At 40.4% G+C, this 13,305-nt stretch overlaps 1 protein-coding gene across 4 annotated transcripts in view; it reads left to right on the top strand.

The window, feature by feature from the left end:
- Nucleotides 1-13,305, top strand: part of tpd52l1 (tpd52 like 1) — a 69,005-nt gene that overhangs the window by 49,219 nt on the left and 6,481 nt on the right. Inside the window, exons 4-7 of one of the 4 annotated variants that reach the window (XM_072499269.1) lie at nt 1,855-1,956; nt 3,402-3,434; nt 9,702-9,740; nt 11,793-11,853. In XM_072499269.1, coding sequence (XP_072355370.1) covers nt 1,855-1,956; nt 3,402-3,434; nt 9,702-9,740; nt 11,793-11,853 — 235 coding nt within the window. The remainder of the gene's footprint in view (nt 1-1,854; nt 1,957-3,401; nt 3,435-9,701; nt 9,741-11,792; nt 11,854-13,305) is intronic. The other 3 variants (XM_072499270.1, XM_072499271.1, XM_072499272.1) reach the window with 3 other exon arrangements.

Below are 13,305 nucleotides of genomic sequence, written 5' to 3'. Positions count from 1 at the left end.
TGTTGAGCTTCTTTACTTTGTCAGCAACTGAAAATGAACTGCAACAGTTCTAGCAGTTCATACTTCAGAAACCCAGAGTAATGGTCTGGGGACCCAGGTTTGAATCCCACCCCGGCAAATGATGAAATTTGAATTCAATAAAAATCTGGAAATAAAAGTTTAATGATAAAACCATTGTTGATTGTTATAAAAACCCATCTGGTTCAATAATGTCCTTCAGAGAAAGAAACCTGCAACTCTTACCTTGTCGGGCCTACATGTGACTCCAGACCCACAGCACCCGGGTTGACTCTTAAATGCCCTCTGAAATGGCCGAGCAAACCACTCCGTTCAAGGGAAATCAGGGATGAGCAATAAATACTGGCCCAGCCAGCGATGCCCACACCCCCTGAACGAATGAATCAAAACTTCAAATTAACCTGCAGATCATCTCATAAATGGTAAAAAATGCACCATTTTCTCCCAGTTAGTGGGCTAAGTAACACTTGTTTTTGGACAACCATGTCACTAATTCAGGCCAAGGCTGAATTACTTTTAAGCTAGACTGCTGAGGCCAGACCTGCCTTTCTCTCCAGACATGGAAAGATGGGCACACTCATCCCTAGATTTTAGTTTTTCTGGGATATTTATCACAACATTTAATCTGATTTCTGATCTGTATCTATAGCATGTGGCTGCCTTGTGAATTTAAGTCCTTGAAAGAAAGCTTTAACTTAAAAGCACATTTTAATATCAATTATGCTAAACTCCTCTACAAAGCTGAAATGTTGAAAATCCCTAAACACAACAATGATAAAATAGAATATTAAATATTCATTTACATTTGTTTGAATTCTGAAAATTTTGGTTTATCAACCCTATTTATAATTGAGACTTAACATTTTTCAGTATGGGCATTTTATGATGGGTAGCTGTTTTTGTTACTTTTTTTCCAAAATAGTAAACCACCTGAAGCACTTCATGTAGTGCCATATTCAGCCACACCTTGGGTTCATCCACAACACAGTATGAGGGTTATTTGTCCCTGCGTAGATCATTGTTGCCATGGAGAGACATTCACATGTGAGAAGGCATATTAATGTCAGTAAACTTGAGATGTAAGAGCAGAGAAAGGTAGATCAAGTTTAATAATTGATCCCTCAATAGTTTTGTGATTAGCTTACTGCTATGCTCTGGGTACTTTATTGATTTCATTAAAACATTTAAATTGTTGAGGATTTTTCCCCTCTACATAATGACTGACCAATTGTCTTAAAAATTGTCTTACATTTATTGTAAGACATGATTATCCACAAAATAATCCTAAAAAAGAAACTAGCTGTGGACTATAACAGTGCATAACTGTAACCAGGTTGTTGGATTTGGGATACGTTTCTGGCCTTTGCACTGGGTGCAGATTCACTGCAATCATTCAGAAGGAAGTTGGATGAGTGCTTGGCAGCACCTGATGCTGTTGCATACATAAAGTAAGTGGGATATTCGGAAATATATTTTATGGTCACTGTTGCATCCTAGAGCTTGTTTAGGATTACTGGGAGATGCAGAGGAATTTTCCAGTATGATTTTTTTCCCCAAGTTGATGTAGGTTTTTAAACATGTTTCTGCTTCTCCAGGAAATTACATTGACTGCTGGTGGGTGGGGGGCATTGGAGGATCGTTGTTCATCAATTACATAGAAAAATCCTCAACAATTTAAATGTAGATGAACCAGCTAGATATTTTATGCCCTTTTTTCATATATTCATTTGTAACATTCAAAGCTATATTCTTTGTTAAAACATAATTGTACAAAAGTCTCGCCTCTCTTTCAGTAGGTACTCTTCAATGGCTAAATTGTTTAATTTATTTCCATAGCTATAAAAAAACACAGGAGACTCTCAATACCACGGGACAAAAGGCATCAGCTGCTTTGAATAATGTAAGCACTACACTTAACAAGAAACTAGGAGAGATGAAGTAAGTGAAAATGAATTCCGTTCTGACGTGGTAATTTTGAATGCAAAGAGTTTGTTATCTATACTTTTACATTATACATACTCTAGACCTGTTGTTATTTCTACAACCTTCAGTTTTAAATGATTATGACAGAACCCATGCAACAAATACAAGTTTGTAAGATTCTTATGTTTTGAGATAGGCTCTTTAAGGTAAAATGGAGGAATGAAAGGTGCCATGCTGCTCTGAATTCTATCTGACAACAAGCCTGAGTGGCTTAGTTGCTAAGGGAACAAAAGGGACTCCAGTCAAGAGACTTGCTGAGAAGATGCCAGATATTCACATCTGTGGACAATGGCAAAGTACTGACTTTGGGTAGACTATTAGTCTCCAGGTCTCACGGAAGGGTTAAGGAGTGCCAGAATTTGCAACAGTTATATGTTTAATTGTCTATTAAATTCCAATATAAAAATGAGTTGGGAGTCTAGAAGATAGCTAATTAATGTTTCGACATGAATACAAGGTCCACGTGGTTCACGTTGTCAGGGAGATGGGATTCGAAAAAGCTCTTGTAGTATCATGTTGCAGGGTTTTCTAAGATATCACTCAGCCTGACAGAAATTAGTCTGTTTACAGGAATCTGAGAGAAAGAGTACAGAAAAATTGAAGTATTCAGTCCTGAAGTAGGGAAAAGGCTGACCCTATTTTCCACAACTTAGAACGCAGGTGGGAATTTGTGCTGAGATTGAACAGACCAGATATGTGAGGATGTAAATGAAGATTTTCTTAGCTTGGGCTAGAGAGAAGGAATCTTCGATGTACCCCTCACAGTGAAAGTCAATTCTGGGATTTGAATTTACTGGTTGGGAAAGGAAAAACAAAGCAGGCCATTGGGATTGGAGAATAGTTTTGGACTGGTTCTAGGAGAATAAAATATCTGCTTAAGGGACAAGCTAAAATATAACCATGCTGGTGGATTTTTGGTCATTTTAAAATTTAAATGGGGAAACCTCTCTGTAGTTTAGAGTATAAGCTGCCTACAAAGATAGTGTTAGTCAATCTTGCTTTGAGTTTGTTTATTGAAACTTTTATAACTTGAAATTGTGTGACCTTTTCAGTCGGTCGCTGGAATTAAGTACCTTTTTAAAAGTTGTCAGTCTCTGTGGGGATCAGAACAAATACCTTTTTTATCATGGGCTGGATTCTCCTTTCCCCTGCGCCAGATTTCTGGTTCAGCACGCCGGCGGGATGTTCCGTTTTGCCGGATGGTCAATGGGGTTTCCCATTGTGGGGCAGCCCCATGCCATCAGGAAACCGCCGGGCTACCCCCGGGCTACCGGCAAAACGGAGCATCCCGACGGTGGAGAATCCAGTCCCACATGTTTAGTAATGTATTATTCCACTGACTTGCTAGTGTATTATCTGTGCTGCTTGTTATCTATAACTGACCAACTGTTTTGCTGTAGCTTATATTACTTCAGACGTCTGCTCCCAAACAGGTGAGATTAAAATAGTTTTGATATTTGAGTGGTCTTTTAAGATACCAACATGGGAATGCATGTGTGACACATAATTCCACATTCTCATCCTGTTTAATGAACTAGTGCAAATACAAAGGGTTGACCATGATATATTTCTTACTGAATTATTTTATTTTTTGTATAGCAATCTAGCATACATCAAGTTATAACCTGAGTTCTAAATGTTGTTTTCATCCATCAATTTTGTACTGAGCCTTTTTTTTTCACTAACTGATGTGTAATAATCCAGTTACGTGATACATTAGAATTGGAAGTGATTCGTGAGGAATGGTGCACGGAATGGTAATGTTCCACACACTTTTTTATTTTATTTTTGCAAATTTACCCCCATATCTGTTTTCTTATGCTCACTCACTTCCACAGACTCTCCTCCTCCCTCCCCAAACAAACACACAAACACATATAAAGATGTGGACTGAGGTACGGCTGTGAAATTCGAGTGGCATGGTGGAGGGTTGAAAGTAGTGTCTCCACTTCCTACCTGCTGAAATTCTACGAGTAGCAGAGTTGGTGTCGGGAAGCTCGCCCGCTCTTCCGCCAGTTGATGCCCTTCAGTGACTTCTCCCACCAGAGCTGATATTTTACCAGTGGGGGGAGTTGACCAAGCCACACAGCAAGGCTGCTAAGGAAATCCTAGTAGCCTGGCTACGAATCAGCTGGTGTGTGTCTCCTATTTGGGTGCCAAGTGCCCAATGAAGCCCCTCGCACCAACAGTGATCGAGTCTGTTTTTTACGACTGCCCAACCAAATAATTATGACCCCCACCTCTCTTGCTGAGGCCAGTCATGGCTGTTAAGTCAGGTCAGGACTTAATGACCATGCAGAGGTGGGCTCATCTGTGACCCACACATGAGTTCTGATGGTAAATCTTGGGGTAGGTACATCTTCACAATTGAACATAATCTTTTTTTTAAATTTAATGCACCCAATTCTTTTTTTCCTGTTAAGGGAAATTTAGTGTGGCCATTCCACCTACCCAGCATACCTTTTGGGTTGTGGGGGTGAGACCAACACCTACACGGGGAGAATGTGCAAACTCCACATGGACAGTGACCCGGGGCCGGGATCGAACTCGGTGCTGTGAGACAGCAGTGCTAACCCCTGTGCCACCGTGCCGCACAATTAACCTAATCTTAACCTATTAGAATCCGCAAAAGGGAAATGACATTTCCAGCACGGTTACTGGTTACTGATGAGGAGTAGGAATTCAAACCCTTTCCTCTCCTGAACTTTGGTACAGAGGCGAATCGTAGCATCGCAATTGCTGCACTTGGCTGAGATTATCCATATATCAGAAATCAAACTTGGAACGTTCCTAGTCTATAGGATTAATTACCAGATAAATTTTAAGAATCATCTCCCTGTCCCAATTAATTCAGGATTGGTAAGCCAGGCTATTTAAAATAGAAATATTAATTTAAAACTAAACACCCAGGTGGCAGCGTATGCTTATTGGAATGTTTCAAAAAGATTCAGATCCCTTTCAAGTTATTCTCCCATTTGTGGAGATTCCTGGAGACTTAAAGTGAAAACAGCTGTTGGGCAAAGCAGCTTAAATCATGTGAGCTGGAGGAAGTATTAACATACAGTGTAAAAAGTGTAATTAGATTACCAGTATTACAGTGCTGTGATTATCCATGATGAGATTGTAAAACCCCTGGTATATGCACTTTTATTACATCACAGTAGTCACTGCATTTTGTGTTGTGCTGTGACATTTCTGGACATGATACGCTAGTGTAAGCTTTTTAAAGTGTTAATTTTGAACGTCCAGCTGTTTTTTTCATGTGCTTTTCTTTGCAGCTGTTTTACTGCTTTCAGCTATTTTGTATTTCTTTAATACATCTTCAAGTACAAAGCAATGCATGGGTCAAATGGTAAAAATAAATGGCAAAGTTTGCAGGAATCCGTTTTTTTTTAAACTGATGGAGCAATAATGTTGACACTATTTTCATCTCTTGCCAAACAGTTCTGGCCTGTTACAAATGCACTGTTAAACCATCAAATCCCTCCAGTGCAGAATGTTCATGCAGAGGTATTTTCATGCATCCAATAAAAATATAGTGTAGTAATGCTGTGCATTTGGATGCTGATGAATGGTTCCTTCCGTCATAATAATATAAATAAAATAGAAAACAAAAGAGTGTGGTAAAGTAAGATTGAAATTGAATCTACAGGCAAGATCCTTTCCAGATATGAGTGGAGTCTCCAAATCTAAGATGGACATGGACTCGATAGAGAATTAACATTTGTTGAGTAGAAAGTGTTTACTATAAAAGAGGAAACCAAGCTTCTTGGAGGCAGTTTTAGCAATGAAGATGATTTGGAAGTGTTAAATCATGATCCCTTGCTGTCCGAGGCTAAAACTTCAGAGGAACCCGAAGGAGTTTTGACCTCACGACATAGTGTGCATGCCCTCTGGCATGTACTCATGAACCAAACTACCAGCTATGGGTGAATAACTCCACTGCAATGTGGATTCCTCAGGGGAGTTGAGGACTAAGGGAGTGAACCCTGAATGAAAATCTGGAGTGGAGCCAGAAGGCAGGATGACACGTAAATATGTAAGTTTTCTGGCAACTCTTGCAGCCAAGCTCATACTGACTGCGTTCCTTTGTACTCAATTGGAGAAGTCAAAAGAGAGATTGTGATGTTTAGGCAGTCTACGGGCCCAAGAGAGGACATTCCAGTAATAATAATAATCTTTATTAGTGTCACAAGTAGGCTTACATTAACACTTATCGTGTGAGAGTACCTTTAAGAAATGGGTGTTTTTATAGAATAATTGTAGTGGGTGTACCTTTAAGAAATGTGTGTTTATTACTGCAGTGATGTCAGAGTGTGGGTGGAGCTGGGCTGTCTGGTCAGCTTTTAGTTTCACTTTGAGAAAAGCTTGGGTGTGTCTGTTTTTTGGTTTTGTTTCAATGTTGGAGCTGCAGTCAGCCACAGAATGTGTAATGTTGTTCTCTCTGCCATGTAAAGACTATCTCTTGATCATTTGGTGAATTCAGAGTTATAACTGTTCTCAGTAGTGAACTTAAACCTGATGTGCTTCTGTTAAAAGTTTTTTTTTTCAAGTCTTATGGATGTTAAAAGGAAAGTAAGGATTACTTAGTGTTGTATTCTTTGGGGGTTGCATTTGAATTAATGGTTGCTAAGATGTTCACTGCATGTTTTAAAAAGGTTAACTTGAGTTCACAGAATAAACATTGTTTTGCTATAAAAAATACTTTTCCATTTCTGCTGTACCACACCTGTAGAGTGGGCCGTGTGCTCCCCATACCACAACCTATTAAAAGTTGTGGGTCGGGGGAACTCCATGATACACTTTGGGGTTCTCTAAACCCTAGCCCATAACACACTGAATTAAGTTACTGTGAAAATCCCCTAGTCACACACTATGGCGCCTGTTTGGTACACAGAGGGAGAATTCAGAATGTCCAATTCACCTAACAAGTATGTCTTTCGGGACTTGTGGGAGAAAACATTTTGCCCCACAAACCTCAAACCTATACCCCCTAAGTGACTGACCCCTCCAGAAAGAGTGCCTGCCCATCCATTCTATCCATGCCCCTCATAATCTTGTAGACCTCAATCAGGTTGCCCCTCAACCTCCATCGGCCTAATGAAAACAGCCCAAGTCTATTCAGCCTCTCTGCATAGCTAACACCATCCAGACCAGGCAACATATTGGTAAACCTCCTGTGCACCCTCTCCAAAGTCTCCACTTCCTCCTGGTTGTGTGGCGACTAGAATTATGCGTAATATTCTAAATACGGCCGTACCAAGGTTCTGTACAACTGTAGCATGACTTGTCAGTTTTTATACTCCATGTCCCATCCAATGAAGGCAAGCATTTCATATGCTTTCTTGACTACCTTGTCCACTTGTTTTGCCACTTTCAAAGATCTGTGGACCTTTACGCCCTGATCTCTCTGACTTTCTAAATTCCCAAGAGTTTTGCCATTTACTGTATATTTCCCCTCTATGATAGACCTACCAAAATGCATTACCTCACATTTGTCTGGATTAAACTCCATTTGCCATTTCTCTGCCCAACTCTCCAGCCTATCTATGTCCTGCTGTATCCTCTGACAATCCTCAACACTATCTGCCACTTCACCAATCTTGGTGTCATCCGCAAACTTACTAATCAGACCAGTTACATTTTCCTCCAAATCGTTTATATATAATACAAGCAAGAGAGGAACCAGCACCAATCTAAGAACAATACAGCACAGGAACAGGCCCTTTAGCCCTCCAAGCTTGTACCGCCAAAACCCTCAGCACTTCCTTGTGCCGTATCCACTATACTCATCCTATCCGTGTTTCTCAAGATGATGATAATCTTTATTGTCACAAGTAGGCTTACATTGCAATGAAGTTACTGTGAAAAGCCCATAGTCGCCACATTTCGGCGGCTGTTCGGTTACACAGAGGGAGAATTCAGAATGTACAAATTACCTAACAGCACGTCTTTCAGGACTTGTGAGAGGAAACCGGAGCACCCGGAGGAAACCCATGCAGACATGGGTAGAACATGCAGATTCCGCACAGATAGTGACCCAGCCGGGAATCGAACCTGGGACCCTGGAGCTGTGAAGCCACTGTGCTAACCACTGTGCAACCGTGCTGCCCAAGATGCCTTTTGAAGTGGTGGAGGATGTGTATATTTATGGTGGTGAATGGACTGCCAATCGAGCGGGTTGCTTTGTCCTGGATGGTGTTGAGTTTCTTGACTGTTGTTGGAGCTGCACTTAGCCAGCAAGTGGAGAGTATTCCAACACATTCCTGACTTATGCCTTGTATTGATGGACAGGCTTTGGAGAGTCAGGAGACGAGTTACTCTCCACAGAATTCCCAGCCTCTGACCTCCATAATAGCTTATCTGACTAAATAGCCTTGTAGTGTAAATGGTGCAACTTCAGCATATTATGTCATTGCTTAACAATTTGTTTAACAATTTCAAATAAACTGTTGAAAGCAGAATAAGTGTGGTGATTGTCCCTTTATGGGCAACACAGCAAAGGGCCATCTGACATGAGTGACCAATTGGGTCAGATTGGGGAATCACCTTAGGGAGAGGAGTTCTCTTAGTCAGAATCATTCCAGAACTAGCAGCATATATGCTCCACTCTTGTAAATCATTCATCATTCACTAATGAAGTCTCTAAAAGTGCATTGCTACAGTAACTAAAGAAAATATCTATTACTTTTTCTAATTGGATATCTCCATCGATAGAGTCTCCCAGGCATTCACCTGATGAAGGAGCTGTGCTCCGAAAGCTAGTGATTCGAAACAAACCTGTTGGACTTTAACCTGATGTTGTAAGACTTCTTACTGTGCCCACCCCAGTCCAATGCGGGCATCTCCACATCATGGCAATAAAAGGACCACAAAATTAAAATGCGTCCTTGAGATGCACTTGGCGATCATTGAGGAGGGTAGTCAATGATTTCAGTAAGGGCTATGTCATGGATCAGTAGGCAGTTAGCAGAAACAATTTAATGTGTTAATGAACGAGGCAATACATTTTGTAAGGTAAAATCAGAAATGGAAGTATACACTTAATGGAAAGATGCTGAAAAATGTGCATGAACATGGAGACCCATATACTATAATTGCCAAACAGTATGAGTGCAGGTAGATAAAACCATTTTAAAACCAATTACATTTTGGGATTTATAAATAGAGATCCAGAGTTCAAGAATTAATAAGTAATAATAAATGTTAGGCCACAGATAAAATGTGCAGCTTTGTGTGCACCTATATTAAACAGATATTAAGATGATAGCTTCAGCAGAATGGGTAAATTATGGTTATGCGGAGACTATTTTCACAAGAGCACAGCAGGCTAAGAAGAGATTTAGTAGACTTTTAAAATTATGGACAGTTTTAAGAATAAATAGAGAAAGACTATTACCTCTCTCTGGAAATTCTCTAGATGGTTACCAATTTAAACAATGCATGCTACAGGGCTACAGGAAATGTATGGGGCAGAGGGATTAATTTTGGATTGCTCCAGCACAGAGCAGGTACAGACACAGTAGCCTCCATTTACCTATGATACCATCCTTATAATATTTTCTTGTCGATGTCTCTGCTTGTATTCCAAAATGTTCATAGTTTTATTTAATAAAGTTTTAATTGTGACCTTTTTTTTCCACGTATTACTTGACTTAAGCACATTCAATGTTCTTTTTCTTTAATGCTTCCTGTGCCAGTTACCCTGTACAGCATTCAATTAGTATGCCAGCTATGAGGTAATGTGATGTGTGTTGACCGAACTGAGGCATAGCAAAATTTTAGCTTTAAGATTTGTTTGAACTGCATTAACTAAAAAAACATATATGATTTGGGGGAGAAACTAAATGTTTTTGAAACCTTCTCAAAGACTTGGGAACATTTTTTGTTTCAAATATGATAAACTGGTGAATGGAGGTGTTGATTTGTTTAAATCCTGTGCTGGTTTGATAGAGATGTCTACTTATCAATCATGGTAGATTGTGCTCATCATCAGGGTAGATTAAATCAGATCCATAGAATCCCTACAGTGCAGAAGGAGGCCATTCGGCCCATCAAGTCTGCGCTGACCTTTTGAAAGAGCAACCTAGCTACACCCATTCTCCCATCATAACCCCACCCAAACTGCACACCTTTGGATACTGAGGGACCATTATTTTTAGCATAGTCAATCCACCTAACCTGCACAATTTTGGACTGTGGGAAGAAGCCGGTGCACCAGAAGAAACCCATGCAGACACGGGAGAACTTACAAACTCCACGCAGTCAGCCAAGGCCGGAACTGAATCACGGTTCCTGGTGTTGTCAGGGAGCAGTGCGAACCACTGTGCCACCATGTCGATCAGTGCTAGAATTACAAACTCAATTTGCTTGCATTAGACTTTGTAAAATTTTGAGATTTATTCTCCCCCCGTTTAACATCAATTGCCACTTAAAAAGCAAAACATAAAGTTGTGAGTACCTCCAACATGTCTTCACGTTTATTGGAATAATTTTACTTTAATAATAAAATTATGGCCAGGCAACTGATTTGGAGGAATTACATTGGGTCTAACTCCCACATCCCCAAAGAAGTAGGTAGATTGGACAGGTTAAATTGCCTCTTAATTGGAAAACAAAATTGGGTACTCTTAATTTATTTTTTAAAAATTGAAGGAATTACTTGGCTCAGTGATGTCAGTGAAGTGATTAATATTTGGAGCCATATATTATGCATTTTAACTTCATTAATTCTGACAAACAGAATGTATGGTTTCTAGTGGCTCCCATTTGCCAATTATGAACATTGCAAGTTCAGGAAGCCCATTTAACCTAATCCCAGCTTTTTAGTTGGCTCGAAAAGGCACTTTCCATTTAGGATGGATGTAGAAACATTAAGACGAGAAAATACAGCTTTGATTTCTCCAAACTGCCTTTCTCCTGGTCTGCCACTGAAATGGTTTTGGAACCACCTACTAGTACCATAGGTTCTGCAATTAGCACTTAAGATGGAAGAAGGAATAAGAAATATCTTTTGTTAAATATTCGCCCGGTTGATGATTCTACCAGTCAAAATATTTAACACATTGAAAGGACTTTTCTTCTGTCTGTAATGTGGACATTGCTGAGTTGATTTAAATGGGTTGACAGTTCCAATAAATAATAATGAGGTACTCCACTTAATTCACTAATATTGCAAACAATAAGTTTTGAACAATATCTTTTGGATTTATCAGTTCAGTACACTAGTCATTATACTTTACAAGTGGTCCTAAATCTGGTTAATTTATGGCATCCAGAGGGAGTGGCTATAATTTTTTGCCACTATCATAACCTTTATGTTGGTGAAACCATGCCACACCACATCAGAACAATTTATGGTTGCTATCTTGTATATTAACATAGTTATGGTTCCTATTATTAAATTTATGTTCTGTTTTCAAAGTACATTTAACCTTGTAAATTTTACTAGTTGTGTCTATATTTTGAAAACGCGTAGGCTCTTATCAATTTAGTGTAATGTGCACTTCAATAATCAGCAACTTACTTTCAGCCATTGAAAAGTTTTTCTTGGCTTGAAAAATCAACATGGAAGTTCATTGACAGTGAAGTCAACATTTTTTTGAAATTGAACAGCTAATCAATGCTGCTTTTCCTGCCAAAATAAATCGGAAACACATAGACTTATTTACGTAAAATGTGATTTATTAGTAAAACTGTTGATATTTATAAGCCTGTGCCAAAATTCACCTTAACTCTATTAAGTGAATAAAACTGCAGAACACAAATCATTGTGTTTCTTGTTGCCACAGAAATTCTCCTACGTTCAAGTCCTTTGAAGAGCGAGTGGAAACTACAGTTACCAGCCTGAAGGTAAAATGTTTATTGTCATAATGTGATGGTGGAATGTGTCAGCACTGCTATTCCTAGTTTTAAAAAAATATATTTTTATTGGCATTTTTCAGATTTTGCAGAATAACAACACGTAGTGCACCTGTTATTTGTGACGTTTCTTATTTACAAATTTTTACATACATTCTGTCCGTCTGCCCCACGGTCCTGTCCGTCTCCCCACCCCCGGTAGTCTGGTTCTTCCCTGCACCAACTTTGGCATGGATGTCATGGTACTGTGCTCCGCCCCTCTCTTCTGCAGTTTTTGTTGTTGTCCTTCGGGGGGTTCCTGCCTCCTCCCCTCCTCCTTTGTTAGTTACCTCCTCTCCATTGCGTGTGTTATTCTCTGCTCTCCGCCCCCCATTCCCCACTCTTTCCCGAGTCACTGTTGGATTTGAACAGATCTTGGAACAGGCTGATGAATAGCCCCATGCTTTGTGGAAGCCCTCATCTGACCCTCGGATGATGTACTTGATCTTCTCCAGGTGGAGAAATTCCGACAGGTCTGCCAACCAGTCTGCAGCTGTGGGTGGTGCTGCTGGTCGCCAGCCAAGCAGGATTCTCCGGGGTGCGATTAAGGAAGCAAACGCCAGGGTGTCGGCCCTCTTCCCCATATGTAGTTGTGATACCCCGAAGACTGCCACTCTCGAGCACGGCTCCACCTCACCCCCACGAACTTGGACATCGCCTCGAAGAAGGCTATCCAGAACCCGACCAGTCTGGGCAGGCCAGAACATGTGGGCATGGTTGGCCGGGTCTCCCTGGCACCGTTCACATTTATACTCCACCTCTGGGAAGAACCTGTTCATTCGGGTTCTGGTTAGGTGTGCTCTGTGCAGGAGGAGGTGGAATTGGTCCTACACGGTGCTTCGTTCCAGAGTCCTCAACCCACTTTCATCCCGGGTTTGTCCTCCCATTTCTACCTACCTCTGTCCAGTGGTGTGCTTGCCTTTTCCAATCATCCATAGATGTCCCCACAGTTCCCCCTCTCCTTACTGTCCATGTTTATTCGTTCTTCTCGTAAAGTGTCTCTCGGGGTCTTAGGGTATCTCGTTGTCTTCTTGCGGGGAACGTTTTTGATTTGAAGGTACTGGAGCTCCAAATCTTCTCTCAGTTCGTCCAGGGTTGTGAGTCTGTCCCCTATGTAAAAGTCTCTGACTACATTTGTAAGTATATCATGTGTAAAACTCAATAATTACATTTCTAAGTATATCAAGTGTAAAACCTAGTAAAAAAAATTTTTTAATTCCAGACTGCTAGCATCCCTCCGTCCTGTCTCCATTTTTTGAAGGTGCCGACGAGCATGGTGGGAATTTGTGGTTGCTGCAGATGGGGGCCATGGAGGATATCTCGGTTAAACCAAAATGCTGCCTCATTTAGTTCCATGTCCTTAATGTCACTACCACCACTGGGCAGGATGTGTATTTTGCTGGG

This window comes from Scyliorhinus torazame, chromosome 4, assembly GCF_047496885.1.
Source record: "Scyliorhinus torazame isolate Kashiwa2021f chromosome 4, sScyTor2.1, whole genome shotgun sequence".
NCBI lineage: Eukaryota > Metazoa > Chordata > Chondrichthyes > Carcharhiniformes > Scyliorhinidae > Scyliorhinus > Scyliorhinus torazame.
This window is presented reverse-complemented; position numbering and strand designations above follow the sequence as displayed.